This window comes from Hakea prostrata, chromosome 8 (assembly GCF_041222555.1).
Source record: "Hakea prostrata isolate BN-2017 chromosome 8, UWA_Hpros_2, whole genome shotgun sequence".
In the NCBI taxonomy this organism is placed as follows: domain Eukaryota; kingdom Viridiplantae; phylum Streptophyta; class Magnoliopsida; order Proteales; family Proteaceae; genus Hakea; species Hakea prostrata.
This window is the reverse complement of record NC_142607.1, coordinates 17,949,323-17,971,996: the sequence shown is the minus strand read 5'-3', so window position 1 is coordinate 17,971,996 and position 22,674 is coordinate 17,949,323. Positions and strand designations below refer to the sequence as shown.

The 22,674-nt window shown below is 37.7% G+C and overlaps 1 protein-coding gene across 1 annotated transcript; it reads left to right on the top strand.

The window, feature by feature from the left end:
- Nucleotides 1–19,018: 19,018 nt before the first annotated feature.
- LOC149007346 (FCS-Like Zinc finger 8-like) lies at nt 19,019–22,451 on the top strand. The gene is made up of 3 exons (XM_089167393.1): nt 19,019–19,217; nt 19,994–21,112; nt 21,245–22,451. Exons 2-3 carry the CDS (start codon nt 20,094–20,096, stop codon nt 21,399–21,401), a joined length of 1,176 nt encoding a protein of 391 aa, XP_089023519.1. The 5' UTR covers nt 19,019–19,217; nt 19,994–20,093; the 3' UTR covers nt 21,402–22,451.
- Nucleotides 22,452–22,674: the final 223 nt, after the last annotated feature.

The window sequence follows — 22,674 nt, the reverse complement described above, 5'->3', positions numbered from 1 at the left end:
ACGCACCCACCAGAAACACAAAACGGAGAAGGAAAGAGGGAAGCAAAGAGAACACCCCCCCGGCTATTTAATTTATCAAAACTATGGGATGAAGATATCTACAAAAAAGGGACGAACGACAAAGGTAAAAAGAAAGAGAAAGAAAGGGTATTGGGTTAAAAAAGGGACCACACACGGAACAACGGAACTGGGGGGCAAGAAAGACAAAGTAAAGGTTGGATTAGTAATTTGCAAAATTAGGGTCATTAGTTAAAATCAAAGTTAGGGGGCAATAGTAATTATCCCTTTATTTTTTTATTTATCAAATCATATAGGAAATAGAATTATTACCACCATCATAATAATGGTACAAGATATTTCAGGATCTTCTCTCAAATGGTATTTCAAGAGATTTTCCCCTCTTAAAATTGTTTTCCTTATTTTAGTTTCTAATTTTGCTAATAATTGTTGTATACTTTTTTATTTTATATATATACAAACAATTTTAGAATTTTCTTTTTATTTTTCTTAAATTTGTAAAATCAAATAGAAGAGAGGTCACTAAAAAGAAAAATAGGGGAGAGGATTTTTGCCAACAATCATATTATTAATAGTAGAAGATATTTCAGGATTTTTTCCTCAAATATTCTCTCAAGTAATTCTTCCTTGCGTCATGAGCTTCCACTTCTTCTCCAACAACATCCTCCTGGTAGCCATTCATCAAAGGATCCTCAGCGTATGAGGGGTCATCATAACATGTAGAGCGATCTAAAGAAACAAACAAAATAAAGGAATGAGTTCATAGAACTCAGTGAGGTAACTAACATTCATGTCAATACATTCATCCATTCATATCATAATTCATAAAACAATCATGTATTAAATAATATAAACAACAAATGCATGGTGATGATATGAGGTTCCTAACTCTATAATGTAGTCTTTAAAGTAGACACGCATTAAGTCACACACCAGTCTTCTTTGGGCGGTCTCATCACTCTTCCCTCACGGCACTCAAGCACGTCTGATGGGTTTTCCGCCGCAATTGGGTCAAGTCACATCAATCCATGGCTAGGGTATAAGTCACCACTCTCTCACATCACCATTGGTATAAGATCTGGCGCGTGTCAAGGATTACTCTAAGCCCAATGCAAAGTCATACGGTCTCATACTACATATGGTCCGGATACTTCCCCTATGGCACCAATCAACTCGGTTCAGTATCTTTTCCCACCTAGAGTCAACGTATCCTATGGCACCAACCAACTCGGACTACGTTGACCCCTAACCCTATGGTCATCCACAAATAATGGACAGGATGCTCTCCATGTCCTCTCACGGGTCATTTCACCGGTCTTGAGTGCCCATGAGCCCTTGTCTATTATATGCAACCCTACCATCTCATGATGATAGTGGGCCTACTTGATGCTTACAGGACCCAGCCACTGACATCATGGGTTAATCGGTTTCAATACCCCTACCGGAAGGGTAGTAGTACTCATGAGGTCACCTAGCCAAACACTTCTAGACATGCCCTACATATGTCAATCAGTAATTAGGGAAAGCGCCAAGGGCACCATAGGAATGCGTCCCAAATCGTCTCCTCTGGTATCCTATGGCAAAAATGCCAAAAGGGCATTCCACATTCCCCAATGTAACCTAGACAATCACATAAGATCACTAGGGCAATGCCACCCATGACTCCAGTAGAAAATACGAGGTAAAGATATTAATATTGTTCTTCCTCTTTCCTCTCATACAATAGCAAAGAGAAATACTCAAGCAATAAATCTTACATTCCATTCGTGCAAAGTCATACACATGCATATCATGGAAAATATAAATTTACAACAATTTATATCAATAAAAGACATTAAAATAGAAACAATTAATTATGTATCACATGGTTAGTTATTCCTCACCTTTTACTTTGCTCCTTTCTCCAAAGTCCAAAAATTCACTCCCACAAGTTTGGTGACTAAAGATACATAAATGCCTATTCATGCAAGAAATTAATAATCACAAATTATAGTCAATTTGGGTTTCAAAGGATATCCCAAAATCTTCCCACGAAAAACCAAATATGAAAACTAGGTTAAAAAGGGTAGTTCCCAACCTCACTAATGAATGGTATCTAATTCGCCACCAAATTGAAGTCTATAATGGAAAAAAAAAAACTTTGGGAAAAACTAATTGGCAGCAAAAGGATCCTACAGGTACTTTCAATTTGATCAAATTTGACTCATCTCAAAAAGGCTCAAATTTGGCTCTCAAATCACCCGTGGGTGACCCAAAGAGTCAAAATGCATCAACCTTAGCATGGGATCTTACCATTACTCCTACAAACTAGGAAAGGACATTAATACAAGAAAAGAAAGCATACAAGATACCTAACAACCTTCCCTTTCAAGATCTCCACGAAAGAAGAGAAGAGAAACTCTCACCAACTATGATTAAAGAGAAGGGTTAAAGAAAACTAATCCTAATAATTTTGCGAAAATTCGGATCATAAAAACTTTCGGAAGGATGGAAACCGCTCTTTTTCTTGGTTCCTCCTCTTCCCACAGCCTCCAACTCGTTCTAGCCTCCAAAATGTGTTTACGGATGAGATAAAACATAAAGAGGGTTTAAAAATCCGAATTTCCATTTTGCCCCTAAACAGAGAATGGGGTGGGGGTTGGTTCACCCAAACGGCCCAATCTTTCAGCCCATGGTTGGACTCCCAAACGGACTCCAATTTTAGTGATTTTTGGCTCGTTGGAAAGGTCTTTTGACGATCTTTGATTTAATACCTTATTCGCATCAATCGGATTTGCGGACATCAATATATGGTCATTCAAATATCACCCTATTTATATCATCGTAATTAATCTTCTCTCTTCATTTAAACTCTAGGAGAGTTGTTGAGTCATCACAAGGGTCATCCACCAACATTGGGTCCATTTTTAAACCTTAGGGCTTGACTTAAATGGTCCATGATTTTCGCCAATTCGAGGCCCGGGTTCTCGGTCTTAAAACCGCGGGTTAAAAGTGTAGAAATCTGGGGGATTTCACACTTATAATTGTGGTATTTTTTTTTCTATTTTCTTTTCAAAATCTACTGCTTGACTTCCTCTACTTCCTTTTCTTCAAGTCACATGGAAAGTGAGTAGAATACCAAAACTCGATCAGTCTTCTCCAACTCGAAGATTCTCTCTCGATTTCTCTATCTCCATTTTGAAGGTATAACAAAGGGTCTTTAGGATATTTAGAATCAAAAGTTGGGTTTTCAACCAATATCACATCAAATTTGAAGGTTTCCATCTCCTCTCCTTCCAATCTCCTTCTAATGTTTCTGATAATAGTATCCTTACTGCTATTGTGTTATCAGAGTTAGGATCAGCTATCTCTTTGTTTTCCTTACCGTTTGAATGCAGGGAAGGAACTTGAAGAAATTAACATTTTAACATTCTATCTAGCTTTTTCTTTTCCCTTCTTCAATTTAATCTCAACTTAGTAGAAGAGTATGCATGCTAGTCACCTCAATGTCACTAAAAGGGAAGAATTCTGCTACTTCATTAGTTAACTTAGTTTTAGGTTTCTTTGTTTTTTGTGTTAACATATAAATGGAAAGAAAATAATAAAAAATTAGTTATCTATTTGGTTTGGTTACCAATTATTCAAGATGAAGTAGAGATTTTTTAAATAAATAATGAGAAGAACTATGTAGAATATGTAATATTTAAACTTCAAATTGTTTCTTCACTAAAAAATATTATACATAGATAAAAATAGAAAACTTAGTAAATCACATCAGATAACCAAGAAACTTTATTTAAGATCTGTCTATTCAAATATCAAAAGAGTGGTTGGAAACAGTAGAGGAAGACAAAGATGAATCGAGCATAGGTTTTCTATTTAATTGTGTTTTTAAAAAGTTTAACTTACTTATGTCATTACTTAACTTTGATTCCCTAATGATAGGAGATTGTCATTGATATATTCTTTTTCCTATAGGGGTCTGACTAATAAATTGGATAATCAAGGAGTGACACTAATTTTAGGGAGTTACTCAACGGGTGGCTTTGAAAATTTTCCTAAAAGGATTTCTGAAACCACTTAAAACATATATAAGGACTATATGATTTAGTTTAATTAGCTGCTCACTTGCATGATTATTCGTTATGATATTTCATTGTGACACTATAGAGATGGAGTTAATATTTGCATTTTCTCTTGCAAAATTAATGTCGGACAATTATCCCTCGAGAAGTTTGTTTTTAGACTTTGTAGCAAGTGATGCATCAGCTTTAGAAGGATAGACTTAGTGGACTAGAATGTTAGTACATATAATGTGAATTTTGTATGTGATGATTTAGCTTTTGGAGCATAGAAATCTATTTACTTTATTTGCTTTAGGCCATTCCTTTTCTTTAGACCTTATGGATCTTATTTATATTATCTGATTTTGACACCTATGAACAGTGCTTTGTACTTAATAAGGAAAGTAGAGAGCACTCTTATATTTATCCTATAAGAACCTTAATAATTGAAATAATTCAATTTTCGTTTTATTGCTAATGATCAATGAATTTTCTTTACGCAAAGACCTACTCTCAAATGCATGACATATATTGATAACAAAATAAGATGGAAGTCCTAACTCAAAAATAAATAAAAACCTAAAATGCCCTACCCAGAAACATCTCTTAACAGGGGGGGCACAACCTGGTATCGCAATGCTCTTGAGACTCTAAACAAGATTTGACAACTTAGAAGGCATTAGCTTTGATTGTTTTTTTGTTTTTATTTTTTATTTTTTTTATCAAAGCTCATTTAGACTTAGAAGTGTAGAATGTTTGCTTTAGAAAGTTGGTTTTCACTAAAAACAAAATCTATGGTATGAATATGAGATATTACCCATCAGAAAAAAATTTTGAAGTATGATAAAATAAATAGTTTCATGACGACATTAGCTACGGCACCTTGATAACCAACCACCAATGAGGTGACAAATATTTGACCATTAAAATAATGCTAAAGACACTTAAGACTTAAAATCAAACTTGATCGTATAAAAATTTGTGAAATTAACTGCTTAATACATAATGTTAAGTTCTATTTGAGCCGGCTTACTCAAAAAGGAAGATCTTGCTTTCAGGGGTGGAGCTATCTTAGGGCTAGGGTGCCAAGACCCCTCCCAACCCATTTGATTTTCTGAAATTTTCGCCTTCCTTTTTCAATTTTTTGAACATCCCTTCCAGCCTTGAATATAAGAGCTTCCACAACACCCCCCCCCCCCCCCCCAAAAAAAAAAAAATGAAATTCCCCTTTTCCCTTCTAGAGAAAAATTTTAATGGTAAAAACAATGGATATAAAGTAATTGTATTTTGTGTGAAATTCAACATTGGCCCCTATCCTGGCTCCGCCCTGCTTGCTTTGAGGTTAGACACATGTCAAAATCCAGCCATGTATGTGGATAGAAAATTTCCTCTACATGTAAGTAAAGGATCTGAATTCATATAAGAACCATATGATTTAGTTTATCTGCTTGCTTGCATGATTATTTATTGTAATGTATATAGAGATGGAGCTACATGTAATCTCATTAAAGCTTATGTTGGAAATTTTAACCCTCGAGATGTTTTTTTTAGACTTTGTAGCAAGTGATACTTCAGCTTTAGAAGTACACGCTTAATGGACTAGGAAGTTTGTACGTATATTTTGAAATTTGTATTCCATGATTGTGCCTTTGGAGCATCGACATTTACTTAATTACTTTATTTGCTATAGACCTTTTTCTTTGGGCAAAGTCTGACCTTATGGATGTTATTCACATGCATCATCTGATTTTTTTTGTTCAAAAAGGAAATTATGGTAAGCTGGTTGGAGGAATAAACCAAGAATTTCTTAGCCCCTTTTGCAAGGTCATTAGCAAGTGAGTTAGAAGACCTATGAACATAAAAGAAACTGAGTGGAGATAAAACTAGAACGAAGCTATTGGATATCCTCCGTTATGCTACTGGCCTAGCCAAGCTACTAGTGCTGTCCATTAACTAAAGAGTTGAAATGGAAGTCTGACAATCGGAGAAGATAGCAAGTTTAGAAATCAGAAGATTAGAAGCTAAAAACAATTGCTGTTGCGAGGTGGTTGTTGAAAAGCCTCGATAGGCAGTTCTTTTTGCTGCTAAAAAGGAGTCTCCAGGGGTCCCAATTCCCAAATGAGACAACTGCGAGCTCCATTGAAAGATTAAGTCCCATGCTGCATCTACATGCAATATGAAGTGGTCCTGGGTGTTATCTTCTATATATGATGCTATAGGCATAGGTGGTGTGTTTGTTGAGAAGGTGGTTGTGGTGGTAGACAACAATTCATTCAAGTACTGAGAGAAGCTTGCTAGTGTCTTGGCATCAGTGGATGTATGTGTTGAAAGAGTGTTGCATTGCGTGCCTTCTAGTTCCAGATACACCAGGTCAGCAAAGTACTCCATATAGAGTCAACTAAGGACAGCAGCTCCAAAGCTCCTATATCGAGTGTCTATAAACTCCATCTAGTTTTGCAATGAAGATATAGTGAATTCAATTGTATTCAAACACAATGGGGGAGGATCTCCAGCATTCCTAGGCATGGGAGCAATGAAATAAAGTGTGAGTAATGGATTCAATAATGAGCCCATAGAGGAGAAAGTGGGGATGGGGGGCTATGTCTATCAAAGAGTGGTTTATTACTAGCAATAGCTGCCTTCCACACAAAGGTTTTAATTTTTGGGAGAGTATTGATCTTCCAAAGTTTGGACAAAAATAGGTTTGGTGATGAGGCTGCACTCGAGGTTCCCTACAAAGAAACTGAGGTTAGAGAACTAGTAAGCTGATCTAACCGAAAAAACATCTAGTTTTGCCGTATGACCACGTCGATGAATCTGACTTGGAAGGGATAGGATAGGGAGTTTGAGAATTGTTTCCACCTCTTGAGTGCTGAAGAGAGGTTGAAGAAGGGGGCTGTTCTACTAGAGAAAGGACCAGTTTATGAGTTCATGTACAAGCACAGGACTCGGGGAGGGGGAGGGGGATTGCTAACTACACCTCTAGTTGGCAAGGTTGGGACCCACGGATCAAGGTAAATCTAAGTGTGTTGACTGTTTTGCACTCTTCAAAAAATTCCTCCACACAAGAGGTGCCTCCCTGCCAAAATGCTCTTCCAGCCCCAAGATGCATTTATAAGTGTGGGGACTTGGAGGATAGAGTAGTTGTTAAGGTATATTGTTGTCACAGTTTGTGCCCATATTGATTTGGGATTATGTCTCTAACACTGCTTTGCCAACAAAGCTTTGTGAAAGTAGTGGATATCTCGAAATCCTAATCCATTATTTAAGTTTCTCTTATTTTTTTGATACCACATAACAATGCTTTAAATGTAATAACAAAATTAGATAGCATTCTGATACTTAGACTGTAAGAACCTTAATTACTGGGATAATCAAATTTCTTTCCATTGTTAATAATCAATGAATTTTCTTTATGCCATGACCTATAAGTAGAACTACACAATGAAAACGTGAAAAAGAAGACAAGATACACACGCACACATGTTGGCAAGACAAGGAAGAAAGGGGGAAACGGCCACAGTAAGAAGGAAAGGAACGATTGCCAACTTGTCCAGGAGTGCGAAAGTGTTTTGGTAGTTAACTCCTTTAATTTGTTGTAACCCTTAGTGACAGGTGAGCCTTGTAGTTCTTAGCTAATCCATCTGGATTTTATTTGATAATAGAAGAATGTTGGAAACAAGGAGTGTGAAATCCCCAAAAATCCTAACCTAATGACCCATCATTGCAGGTCCAAAAACCCAGAGTGTCAGTAGAAGGTAGCTGTGGACCATCCGAGTTGAGACTTTGGGTTCCAGAGTTGAACCTATGGACACAGATGCGATAGGAGATGTCCCGGTCACCTTAAATGACTTTAGGAGGAGAGAGAAAGCTAATTTGGATGGTATAGGAAGGTGGATTTAGCACGCACAAAAATCGAGGTTAAAAGACCCCAATGTCTAGGTAAATGTCTTTGACTCAAGCAAGTTTAAAGGAGTCTCCCAACAGAAACTGCTTTTGGATGAGAAAGTTATAGGAATGGTCTCCTAAAGACGATTGGTCTAGTTGACTAACCAACCCCAACCAAAAAAAGGCATTTTCAAGTTTTTTATGTTTGAAACCCTATTTTATTGTTCTTGTACCTCTTACACGAATTATTTAGCATTGTGGAGGCTGAGAGCTCAAGGAGGGTGGAGAGACTTGGAGTTGGTGGAATTGTTGACAATTTGGGCATGCCTGTCACATCCACCCAGCTGGTATTCATTCACCCAAATACCCGGGGGTGTGATCCACAGCCCCATAGATCAAGTCTCAGACAATCACCAACCGTTCCACACAATAGTCCAATCATGAGCAAGAATAAATCAATGTTATAATATTAATAAAAAAAAAATAAGTCAAGTAACAAGGATTTCAAAAGGATCTCAAAATTGAATCAAAGTGCAAAAGTGATGTCAAATCTAAAGTAAACAACTGGAAAAAAATAAAGTAAAGTCAAAATTTCCTAAGTGTCTTAATGTTTCACCTTCTTCTTCAATTGCTTGTACACCTGCAACTTAGGATCAATTTCTAGCTCATAGTCCCACCAGCAAATGAGGCCTCTCCTATCATTGTTGATTGGACATAATAGTGCTCCATACCGATAGAGGGATCGTATCACGAGCTACAGTTAGCTCCCATTGCTTCCTCAATTGGATGATATATGGGAAGTGTCTCTGAACCAGAGCTCAAGATCTGTTCTTCGCCTGTATAGTCATCTAAAACAACTACTCCCCAAAGGATGAGCTCAAAAGAACTCAACGAGTAGTTCACAAACAAATAATCAATATCACAGTCCAAATCAATACATCACATGGTGCAATACGACATGAGGCAAAATGCAAGGATGCAACTATACTCTTACGGATGCTAGTCTCTAATGGTAGACATGCATTAAGATAAGACACCAACCTCCTCTGGGTAGGTCTTGTCACTTTGATCTCTCACAGGTTGGTTACCGGTCTTGAGATCTCGGGTAAGGGGTCAAGGTATCCCTCTCAGACTATCACCATGGTTGGGGTTTAGGTCACCACAATATTGGTATGAGTATTGGCACGTGTTAGGTTTATACCTAGTCTAGTGCAAGTCAACTACTCAGTCACATCAACCTAGGTTTAGATACTTCCCCTCATGCATCTCACACTCTTGATTCAGTATCCTCCCCCATTAGAGTCAACTAATCCTATGGTACCAACCAACTCGGACTACACCTTCTCTAACCCTATTGGTCATCCACATATAATGGACGATACTCTCATGTCTTCTCAAGGATTGGCTACCGATCTTGAGCACCCATGAGCCCAAGTCTATTATATGCAACCCTACTAATAAATGACCCCCACAATATGGTTGTGTCTTCTCATGAGTTGGCTACCGGTCTTGAGCACCCACCACCCTAGACTGCTGCCACGGGTCACTTGGCATTAATACCCACGCTGATAGGTGTGATATGGCAAGTTTTCTAACCAAACTCCACTAGAATTCCTAGTTATGACATCCAGTAATCGTGAAAAGCACCGAGGGGCATCATAGGATTGTGTCCCATACCTCCATTGATGTCCCAAGACAGAAACACCATAATAGGTATTCCGCAATTCACAATTACAACTTACATTCACATAACAAGATGTATTCAATCACATTCTCAATTCAAAAGTCAATCTAAGTCCATACAGTCACATGTTGATCCATATATCAAGAGCATTAGTAATCACTTATATAATGAAATTTTAGAGTCATAACAATTATTCCTAAACCCTAAAACAACAACATGTAATCATATAAGCAAGTTTCATAACAATCAAGAATGTAATAATGGTTATGTGCAAGTGAATGTCCCACCTTGTTATTGATTTGTAACCTTGTAAAATAGGTTAGAGAGTCTGTTCACGCTTCCCAAAAAGTCCTATTAACATGTTGGTTCAAAGTGGTTCAAAGTTAAAAATAACCCTAAAGGTATGACATTGAAAAGATAAACAAATGACCAACACAGCAAGGTGTGGTTGGTTGGGCTGGTTACCCTAGGGCAATCAACTAGAGCATGGGTTGGTCGCCTGGGGTGACCAGGCCATTCAACCGGCCTCTGTGTATGGAGAGATTTGGCTCAGATGGTCAAAAAGCTTACAGCTTGAGTTCTAAACAACTCCAATAATACTTAAAAAAATTATGAAATCATACTAAAACATGATCTATGATAGTTTAGATATCAAACAAAGCAAAAAGAATGAAAACCTAATGAATTCTATATTAGATTTTCTCCAAAATCTATCCGAAAGATTCATGGATGAGCCAGAGTGAATGGGGATTCACTTTAGAATAAAGAGGATAGAAAAATTAGGTTGATACATCAACTAGAAGCCTTCAACTAGGTCTTGGCAGTAGGAGGAATCAATCATAGAAGAGAATAAGAATGAGGAAGATGAATACTAACCTTTAAGAAAGCAAATCGCCATTCGGAAACCTTGACAGATGCTCTCCACCCTGTCTTTCACCTTGAGGAGTGTTTTCTGATGAGCTTTGATGTTCTCTAACGGCCTTAGAACATAATGACACGTTTTAGAACGAAAGCACATTAAATAGGGTTTCAAAAATCACTTTTTCTGAAATTTCCCTTTTCCCCAAAAGCAGGTTGGTGCCCTGGGGTGACTAGGGCAAGCAAACCAGCCCCTGGAACTTTGTTTAGGAGCAAAGTTAAGGCCTTTAATGCCCTAGCTCTGCCTTAATTCCTATTCTATGCTATAAAAAGAAGAGCCCTACCTGATTTTTTAGGACCTTCTACATTTGTCATCACCGTATATTTGATCCATTTACCAAGTCCGTCAATTTCCAAGTTAGATCTTCCAAATCTTGATAGAAATCCTAACTTAACATCATCTCCATCTAATTCCATTGGTTCGAAATTCAATCCAATGGTCTTTACCTAGATGGCCCATAGTTGCCTTCTACCCGCTCTCCAGGTTTTCAGACCTACAATATGGATTTTTGGGTTAAGATTTTGGGAGATTTCACAATGCTGTGAAGTGTGAATCACACGTGTGAAGGCATGTGGAGGTAAGAAAACCCTCATTCTTCCTTTTCTATCAAATTTTATGATGTATTTATGGTGCTAGATGGCATTAATGGTGATGATTGTGGTAGTTGTTCGAAATTGAATGTTGTTTGATTATTATCATCATGTCTCCCAACCCATTAAGTGGTGTTTTGTGTTGTTCTCTCTATTTAAGTCTGATTTGCCATCTCAAAGACACTCACGGAAAGCTCTTTGTCAACGAACTTGGGGACAATGTTAGGAGACCTTGTTGGGTGAAATTGGGAGTATTTTGGGGGCATTACTAATGTTCATTTGCAACTCTAAAAGCATCCAAAAGTTGGGGGATTCAAAATGAAGCAAGAAGGACCCAACCTAGTTTGCACAAGTGGGGGTAGTCAGTCGGCCCCTCCAAAGTTTGATCAAATGGTGATGTTCGGTCTCCATTTGAATTGATCCCAAATGTTAATTCATATATTTCCTTATAATTGCTAGGTTTTGGGGGTGAATCATTGGCCTTTTTTTGGTGCACGACTTGCTACATTTGAGTAGTGGTAACGCCATGATAGGTGAGGGATATAATGTTATGTATTTTCATATTTAATTCATGTTCTATCTTATGGTGTTGTGCTTGCTTGTGTATATTCTTGTGATTGATGTTGTAGGGCATGCATGCATGGGTTATAACATGAATCTATTTGCTTATGTTATTCATTATTTATTTCATTTCAATTTATGATTGTGAATATAATATGTTGGTGTTAATGTAGCCTAGAGAGGGGTGAATATGTTGCAACTAGTGAATTTTTCAATTTTGATTGTAAATTCAAGATTAAGTATGTAAATTTAAATATATTTGAGTAAAATAAATTGAACTTAAACAAATTTGCGAACACAAAATCCACAACACAAGGATTTTATAGTAGTTCGACTTTAGAAGTCTACGTCTACTCCTCTCTTGGCCTCACGAGAGATTTTCACTAGTGATTCTCTTTCTATGAGGTGGGTAGAAATTCAAACCCTTACAATCTTTGTTTTGGGGCAAGAGCACCCTTTTACATTCTTTGTTCACAGGCAAGATCACCCTCTTTAAAATCTTTATTTACAGGCAAAAGCACCCTCAACAGTCTTTGTCACGGGTAAGAGCACCTAAACCAATTCTAGTCTACCTATACTTAGAATTGAAAACAACCAAATACAATAGTATGGTTAGAGATTACCTAACAAGGGGTGTGATACTTTACCCCTTGTGTGAGTGTAATGCAATGAGAGTTGTATGCTCAAATAAAAATGATATGCGCCATCAATAACTTTTCAATAGCCTTCAATTACCACAAGCTTAGCTTTCACAAGCTTGCTTAAATGCCTTATTATGTTCTTCAATTGAGAGGCAAATAAATTGAATTCTTGCAATTTGAGAGCTTGTGGTATTTGGGGAGTTGATGATCAATTGACAAGGTTGTAGCTCTCAAATGGGGTGAATTGAGCTTATATAAATGGCCTCCAAGTACCTTAGCCCAACCCCCTATAGATAGAAATTAGGCAAATTTTGGCCAAGACGCATCACCTTTTGATTAGACAAATCATCGTCTGTCTAATCAAAATATTGCCATTGAAGAAAAGTCGTTGAAGCAGTTTTAACTAGACAGATCACCTTCTGATTCAAATAGATTGACTTTTAATTCAAACGGCATGTTGTCTGCTCAAAAGAAAATTTCTACTGACCTTCTATGATCAGATGGAGTTCCATCCATAGCCCAGAGTGGGAATACAAAAGGATTTAGGTTTTGCTGACCAACCCTATGTCCACACACACTCTCCTAATATGTCTTAGGTCATTTTAATGACATGATGCACATGATTTTGATGCAAATGAGTGAAATTACACTTGTATGTGCAAGGAGGTGTCTTAGGTCCTAATTTGCTAAGTCTTCTTGCTTGAGCTTGAGTTAATGTTCATTGATGTCCTTGAGTCTTCTTATATTCTATTCTTCATGCTCATTTTGACTTGGTCTTGGCTTTGACTTAGGCATGGGCATCTGGCAACGAGTTGGATTTGATCCACTTGCTCTCATATTGAACTAGACATGCATAATTCAATATAGCCATTAGTAATTTATGTTTAGTTATTATCAAAATTGATAGAGGCTAATGTGGCAATGTTGATATGGAAATTCCCAACAATTGGGAATTATGTGGTTATGCGTACATGCACATCTACTTAGGGTTGTGGGCTCACCCATTGCCCTTGGTGCCTTTGCATTCACATAGACATTATTTGCATTGTTTGTAGATGTCTAGATGTTGTTCGGTTACTCTTTTTACATACTACTACCCATTCATAAGGGGTATTGAACCCAAGTGAATCGTGATAGTAGTGGTTTGGTCCTATAAGCGTCCAATAGAGATATCTAGTCCAAAAGGAAACACAGGCCCACTGTCATATCATGTAGTAGTAAAGTTGCATATGTGGAGGGTTGGGCTCATTGTCGTCCAATAGAGGTAACTAGTCCGTGAAGAGACACAAGAGCGTCCTCCTAAGCATATGTGGACAACCATAGGGTTGCAGAATGTTAATCCAACAGAGGTAGCCTATCCGTGAATAACATTCCTAGACGGAGGAGGATATGCTGACCAACAGAACACTGGAATGAGGGATGGTATCAGGACCACATGTATTATGAAACGTAGATGACCTTGCATTGGTTTAGGCTTATCCCTGACACACACCATTTCTTATACCAATGGTGTGGTGAGAAAGTATGGACCTAATCCCCAACCATGTAAGTGGATGTGGGCCGAGCCCCTATAATGCGGAATCCCAACAGAAGTAACCAGTCCATAAGGGATCAGAGTGATGAGATTTCCCAGAGAAGGCCGGTGTTACGACTTAATGCATGCCACCATAGAGACTATCATTGGTTAGAGTTATAGGAGCATACTTGTATATATGCACTACTTCATTTTATTTACATCTCATATTTGGCACATGTGTTAATGTGTGATATGTGATTTTGTTGATTTCACTGAATTCGATGGAACTTATTCCTTAGAGGAAACATTTTCTTTAGATTCTTTGACAGATTATGAGGACTCCATCAGTCTAAAGTATTCGGTGCCGTCAAAGCCATACAACATACCAAAGGATGAGAATGTGGAGGCCCATGGTGGCTCGTATCCATGCATTGATTGCTCTACAATGTTCAACCCTTTGATCGCCATGTGATTATTTTAGAGATGTGATGGGGTTTGACTAGGATTGTATTACCCTAATATGGAAAATTGAACAATTGAATTAACTTCAACTTTGACACTCTTAAACATATTTTAGTCCTACTACTTTTAACATAGACTTCCGCTAACTTTGACTCTTAATTTTGGATAATTATAATAACATTATATTTGATACCATTAAATCATTGCTCTTCTGGTTATGTTATTTTGTATGTTTGGTTATAGATTAACCATAAATCAAGATCTTGTGATTATAGATCACATCCACGCGTATTCAGGTAAGTCCAATACCGGCTGGATGGGTTGTGACAAGGAGGGCAATAATCAGCAATATGTGAATGGGGAATGAATAGTATCAATAGGGAACAATGACAAAAGCTATTGAACCTAATTAACAGTGAGAGGCAGTGCAAGAGCTGTAAGCAATGGAAATGAAGGATTGATTGTCCTGAGGAAGAAGACAAGATCAAGTGTTGAGCTGATACTATGTTAAATTTAGATTTGGTTGAATATTGGTGTGAATATTATTAAAAAAATAATGCATAGAAATACATGAATGGGAGATAGACTTTCTCCATAAGAAAAGGAACCTACCTAGAATAGAAGACTACAAGAAAAGATCTACCTCTATAGAAGATTACAATAAAATATTATAATGAGAATCTACTTAAAATGCAAGATATGTACAGATATACCTATATTACAATAAGTGATTTCTAATATTGAAGATATGCAAAATCACATCATATAACAGTTACCACACGAATCAAGATTGACACGAATAATACCTATCGATAAATTTTGATACCAAAAGTAGCCAATTCCCAATAGAATTGCACATAAGAGTAAAGAATTAAAATAGAAAAAAAGAAAATGTTAATTGTATGTAGACAGGTTGATCATAATTTGCTCTTTGGTTTTCATTATATAATGTGCATTAAAACCTTGCTCATCATGCTTTCTAAATATGATTATCTATTAGAGCAAAATTTTTATTAGAAAAAAATTCATTTATATTTTTTTCAAACAAATCACTTATTTCACCTCCTAGGTTTGCAACCTCTTATGTTTTGACCTTCTTAAATCTTCTTATAAGGGAGAAATTATTAAAAAGTTATATTTCAAAGAGCATTTGTTATTGCTTTTGATCCTTCCCTTTTTCTTTTTCCCTTCTCTTGAAAATGAGAATGATCTTGAAGGTAAAAGTGGGTAGTATGAGAATTTTAAAAATATAGTAGAGATTCATCATCTAACCCAATTATTAGGTGTACAAGTTTAGCCGTTGTGGCCTTAACTAGCCCTAAGCCCGAATAGTGCATGGATTTTAGATTTTGGCCTCAAGGTCGGATCAATATTTTGGCCTTGAACCAAGATCAAGGGGAGTCTTGGGATTAGTGTTTGTCTTGTCAGACTCGTCTCTAATTATGGGAACCTAATTCTAAATAGATACAAAATCAACTTGCAAAGATATTGAGAAAATAACAATTACCAAGATGATTGTATTTTAAAGAGTTCACTTTTATATAGGATTTATTAGGGTCGGGGATAAGGCCAATCAGGGACAAGGATATGACCAATCAAGGATATAGATATGGGCAACTCATCTAGACCCGATCTAATTAGGGAAAATCAAGGTGGGATTCAGCTTGGCTTGGCCTGTTCGTCACACCTCACCCAGCCTGTATCGGGCTCACCTGAATATCTGTGGATGTGATTCACAATCACAAGGATCCAGGTCTATATTCAATCCAAAATCAATCACACAACAACATAATCAAAGAGTAAATAATAGAAGCGTAGATATTGATTACAATAATCCAAGTTTAAGTCAATAGAAGTTTAAAAGTTTTAGAGTGTCAAAGTTTAGAAGTGTTAAAGAGTGTAATTAGTTCAACTATTCAATTTTCCAGATTAAAAGGATGCAATCCTAGTTAAAGTCCACCACATTCCTAAATATAATCACATGATACTCAAAAGTATTAAACACCATATAAGCATTCTATGCATGGCACAAGTCACCATGTGTCTCCATATCCTTGACCACCTATATGTTGTAGAGGTTTGGCACCGGGCACTCCGACATTGCAGGATCTTTATAACTCGTGAGGGACACATATATGAAGTTATGAAGTGTAATATAAATGCAAGTATGTTTCAATGAATTTAATCATACTAGTCTCTATCAAGGTTGGCATGCATTAAAATACAGCACTAGTCTCCTCTGGGAAGTTTCAAATAGACTCTAATGGCTATGACCAAATTGAGCATTATGACCAAGGTGTAGGGATAACGGTCCAATCAATGACCATGACTAGGGATTAGAGTCACATTCTCTCACCATGACCATTGGCATAAGAATTGGCATGTGTCAGAGAACTTTCTAGCCCAATGCAAGAGGTTATCTACTTAATAATGTCAAACTAGGTTTGGATATCCTTCCTGTGGCACCAATCAAATCGGACTACACCTCCCGTAACCCTATTGTAATCTACATATAATAGATATGCTATCTCATGTCCTCTCATCTACTCCAACAGGCTATTGGGCGCCTATGAGACCCTTATTATATGCAACCCTACTCAATGAATGACACGTGGTATATCTGTGTCCCTTCCCTTGCTCTAGTAGGCTATTAGGTGCTCACAACACAGCATTGCTGTCACAAGTCACTCGGCCTCAATACCCTTGCTCATAGGGTGACGGTATGACAAGGGAATTCCTAACCATGCATCTAGACATCTAAAGTAAATGCACATAAAATATATATGATGTGCAAAGGTAAGGGAAATGGGTGAACCCACAACCCTAGGTATGATATACATGTATGCATAACCACCCATTCTCATCATATCATTCAAATATCATAAATGAGATGAAATAGTAAGTATTATATCGATATAATTTCATGTCACTCCCATGTATGCATGCCCCACAACAACAGTCCACATATGCAACACAAAAAAACATGATAGTATGAAATAGAATATGAATAAACAAAATTGTATCCTTCACCTAATAATGATGAAAGTGTCTACAATTAGATAGCCAACAAATCACTCAAACCCTAGGAATTAAGTGGGTTACATTAGAAATGGGGGTTCCATATCAATTGAGACACAAATCCAACATTACCACCAGACTGGATCTCAGAGGGCCAATCAGTTGGCCTATTAGGGCCGGTCGACCGCCTCTGAGCTGCATATTGCTTCCAGCTCCTTTGCCAATTTGAACTCCAACTTTGAGGAGTTTTGGAGCTCAATAGGAACCCCAAAAACACCTCCAATAATCCCCAACTAATTCCTTGTTCATTCATCCCCAAATTCCAATATTGTATCTGAATTAGGGCATCCCTGAGATAATACAAGTTAAGTGAGATTAAAAGAGGAAAACATTAAAAACATCAGATTGCAAACAATCTCCACAACTACCACCACTAATTTCACCAACCAACCATAAATGAAGTGAAAAAGTAGTTGGAAGGTGAAGGGAAAGGGTTTCTTACCTCAATGGCACCTTCAATCGGTAGATTTGAGCTTAGGTATGCATAAATCCCCAACAATCTCACATTCTCTCAAGCTTCTCCTCTCCCTAGAGCTTTTGGCCTCCAGTAAACAATGCAATTTTGTTTTAGCCAAAGATGTAATAAATAAGGTTTTCCAAGTCAATTTCCATATTTACCCTGGCTGGGTAGGTGGTGGTCTGCCAACAGACGAGTCGCCTCCTCAAAATGTGTATCGAGGTGGGGTTTTTGGCGTGGTTCATTTGAAAAACTTGTCTAACCTTGTTTAGTAAGATAATAATATTTACTTGGGCTTAGGGACCTTTCATCATTATTTTGGTGCATGCCATATCCATCTTCCAAATCTATCCCGTTTGGATTTAGATTGCCTCCCAAAATTGTTTAGAATGATCGGATCATCATCCTCATCATCCGTATCCATGAGCTTAACTCCTAATCCCATGGCCTCGATTCAGATGGCCCATAGCTGCCTTCTACTGGCATTTCGAATTTTCAAACTTACAAAATGAGTTTTCAAGTTAGGATTCTCGGAGATTTCACATTGTTAGTGTTTAACATAAGGATAAAGATTATAGACTCTGGATCAAGGTCAAGGTAGGAATGGGCCTAACTAAGAGGAGGCTGAGATTGGGTTTTGAACATCCCAACCTAGCTGGTCGCACTTGTAGCCCCACTCATTATTTTAATAATAGGGATGCAATTGACATTAATTTAAAAAATAGGAGGTGTAAACATAATAGAATAAATTCTAAGAAAGATAAACATAATAGTAAAACAAACTAATGGGTGTACATGTAATTTACTATAGTCCCTTTTCTCATAAGGCTACTTTTGTCATTTGACTTACGTATCTGAGTATTTTAACGTGGTTAACGACCGTGGACGTTAGCATCCAGGGTTAAAAGACGACCATGGTTGACGACCGTGGACGTTTTTGCAAGTTATATTTGAACTCAACAGTCAGATTTGTCTTTGTCTGCTGCCTCTATCAGTACACTCAAAGCCTTTCTGATTAAAAAAAAGAAAAGAGGAAAAAATATACGATATACTTGTATTCTGAACGTATAATCGTATGAAATACGTATTTTATGTCAATCGTGAGACAGACGGCCAGGGAGAGACACAGAGAGAGAGAGGGGTCTGTGGTATATCAGAACGCTCACTGCTTCGCTGATTTTGATGAATGCAGGAGAAGAAGAAAGAGAAAAAACAAAAAAAGAGGAGAGGGGAAGAAAAGAGTGGAGGCAGTAACAGAGTACACAGAGGCGTACTGCACAAGATTCACACTTCTGTCGATATATATGTACATTTAGTGAACTTATTCTTCATTTGGGAAGTTTTCAGGGGAGAAAACTAGGTGGGTTTCCCATTTTTTTTTCCTGATCATATCGTTCACTCCTTAATCCAGTCATTCCAGTCTCATTCGATGAGTTCTTGGAGATCGGGTTTTGGATTTGGATGTGGAAAATGGGAAAATATTGATTTTGTTTGCTCTTTTCTGTATCTTTGGTTGATTTTTTCTCTCTCTGTCATGCGTGAATATTCTTAAGGTTTATGTGCTTTTCTTTGTTGAGTGATCATAATCTTTTTTTTCTTTCATCTCGATGTTTCCTGTTTAGTGAGGTAACGATCACCCTGGTGGATTTTTCTGGAGTTATTATCATTTTATAAAAATTTTAAGTCTGAAATCCAGATAAAAAAGCTTTCGTTATACGTTATCTTCTCTACTCCCAATGCAGGGTCCTTGGTTGTTTCTTCTGCTTCGTCTTATGTTGTGTTCTATTGATCTGTGTCGTCGGTCCTGTTTTTAATTTTTGACTAAAATCCGGCGTTGGATGTCGATTGGAATGATTGGGTTTTTTGCTGCACTGGGTTGGCGTTTCATTTGGGTTAATCGATCGACGATCATGAACATTCTTGTGAGATTTCAGGGCTTTTCATTTTGATGTTAATTGTATGGGCATTTTGATATTCTAACCTGATCGGTGCAGATTCTGCTCTCTCGTTTTAATCTTCAATGAATGCAAACCAGTAACTTCTTAATCGGTTGCATTATCTATTTTTCCTCTCTTGGTTGTACTTCTCTTTTTTCCAATTTATTGATGCACTTCTCTTTGTGATTTTTTAATGTAGAAGAGGGAAAGAGCTTCTGGTTTCTTTGGAGGGAGCTGAGGCTTAGAGATAACGTTGAGGAAGAGAAGCCGATCAGAAAGACCAATATTAGGGTCATCTGATGTCGGATTCTGCTTCAGAGAACTCTGATGTTCTGGGGCAGAAGCTCAAAAGCGGCTCCTTTTTTGGTGTCCCCGGTTTGTTTGTAGGGTTCAACAGCAAAGGTTTATTAGATTCTGACTCTGTTAGGAGCCCTACTTCTACTCTGGATTATAGGGTTTTTGCAAATCTAGGTAACCCGTTTAGGTCTCCGAGAGCAAGCCCTGATGGGCATCAGAAAAGCTGGGATTGCACTAAGGTAGGCCTTGGCATTTTGGATTCTCTGAAAGATGAAACTAGACCATTTGGTAAAGGTCTGGGAACTTCGGAGAGTAAGAGTATTTTGTTGGGATCGCGGATGAGATTGAACAACCCTTCTTCCCCAAACAATATATACTGTTCAATTGGTTCTTCCCTACCTAAAACACCTGTGGTTTCTCCAAGTACCCAGATTGAATGTCCATGTCTGCAACTGGGCATTATGAACAATGTGTTGGAAGCCGGGGAGACCCAATTAGAAAATGAGTCATTAGGAAAAATGCTGCCTTCTTTGTCAGATTCCAGCCGCTCTTCGATGTCTCTGAATAGCTTAACATACATCAACAACAATTTGAGTTCTGAAAATTTTGGGGCTTCTAACAAAACTGTCCAAGCTGTTCCCCCTGAGGTAATGAATGGGGACTCAAGTTTTGACAGTTCTTTGGTCTTGAAGCCAAGTTCGAGTTCACTCCCTGTATCCTTTGGCTCTGGCATCGGATTTGTGGGGTCTCTCTCTAAGCGTGAAATAGAAGAATCTGAGGATTATACTTGTGTTATTTCTCATGGCGCCAACCCAAGAACAACTCACATTTTCTGTGACTGCATTTTAGAATGTCAGGGTAATGGTTTAGTTTGTTGTAAGAAAGAAGAAAAGGCAAATGAATTATCTGTGGAAGTTAAATGCGTGGATGGTTCCATTTTGCACCCCTCTGAAGGTTACTTGAGCTGTTGTTACACTTGCAAGAAGAAGTTGAAACAGGGGAAAGACATCTACATGTACAGGTTTGTTCAAGCATCTCTACTTGTATAATGTATCCTCTGCATGCATTGTTATTCATTGTCACCATTATAGGATGAATGACCATTGCTGATTGTGGATATTGAGACTCTTTAGCTTCCTTTAATTTGGTGCAGAGGTGAGAAAGCATTTTGCAGTAGCAGCTGCCATTTGCAGGAGATCATTGTTGAGGAGGAGGACATGGAGAAAACTGTCGATAATTCGTCTGAAAACTCTCCTGAGTCTACCTACCCTGATGAAGTATTTCTTGAAGATATGGTTATAGCTACATAAAGCATTGAAGGATTTTCCCCTTGCCAATGAGTCCATGTTTGATGAAATTGCAACCAAGGTAAACACCGATTGTCCGTTTGTCAAGAGCTGTGAACCCTTTAGCGGCCATGGATGATCGATTTGTATACTGTTTTGTTTGGTGATTCTGTTTCAGCTTTCATGGTATTGGTTGGTCAAGGGTGGCGGAAGCTAGTTTTTCTTTCCATAATTGGGCAATATTACATGATCAGATTTATAAATTTTGACTATGAAGGGTAGAAGCTGATGTCCTGGCTCCCCCACCATGTTTCTTAATTTGTCTTGGCAATGGCTATGGTATAAGTTCTCTCTAACTAGAGAAGTTCATGATTGAATATAAGCTACTTATAGATATAAACATGATGCTCTCTCTCTCTATTTATCTCTGCTGATTTTCACAAAAGCAACAGAAGATTAAGCATGCGCAGTGATTGTGTAATATGTCAAAAGCAAGAAGCTATGGACTTCATTGTTTGACAATGCCTCTACAAAAAAAGATGTTTCCCCTTATGCCAGAGACATGTGCATCATAATAGTATGCCAGTATCATCATTTATTATGTTTTGGGTGTCCGGACCATCGGCCTGACCAGTCCCCTTCACAAAGGCATATGCTCTCCCATGAGTCTCAATGGCACAAGGGAGACAAAATCAGGACCTCATGTCAGTTTAGGTAGGCTTGCCAATTGAACCATATCCTTTTGAGTTCAACATCTATTTTGCTGGATGATAGTTTTCATCATTTGCTGAAAAGCCCGGATTCTCTATCAGAAGATACCACCAAGCTGATGCGGTGGTGGTAACAAAGTAACAACTGGGTCTCTGGTTTCCTTTGCATTGCAGTCGGTATAGGAAGAGGGGTTGTGTATATTCTTAAATTTCTACTTACAGCTTGTCCTATTATCAGATTCCAACCAGCTTGCTTGATCGGTTATTCTTTCATGTCTTTCCTTCTCCTTTGTCTTTCCTTAAGTCTATTTGCAAGAAGCAGGTTTACTGGCCCTTAGAGAAACCTACCGCTCACAACATTGTAATCCAAGGCCAAAATGCTAGCAGGGTAATCCAAGGCCAAAATGCAAATTTTGGAGTTGCCATATTAACTTCAGTTGTATTGCTAATCTATACATTCAAGATCATTACTTAATAACTGTAGCACCTAAGAGTACTCATTTTTCTGTATCAGCTGAAATCACATAGCCTGCTTTAGGTTCTCCGAGCTTCCACCTCAACATTTGAATTGCTATTGATCAACCATT

What these genes read in the sequence shown, in the direction of transcription:
- LOC149007346 (XM_089167393.1), top strand. Translation starts at nt 20,094, where the DNA reads ATGTCGGATTCTGCTTCAGAGAACTCTGATGTTCTGGGGCAGAAGCTC. An exon ending in AAAGACATCTACATGTACAG is followed by an intron (nt 21,113 to 21,244) that starts GTTTGTTCAAGC and finishes AATTTGGTGCAG; the next exon opens with AGGTGAGAAAGCATTTTGCA.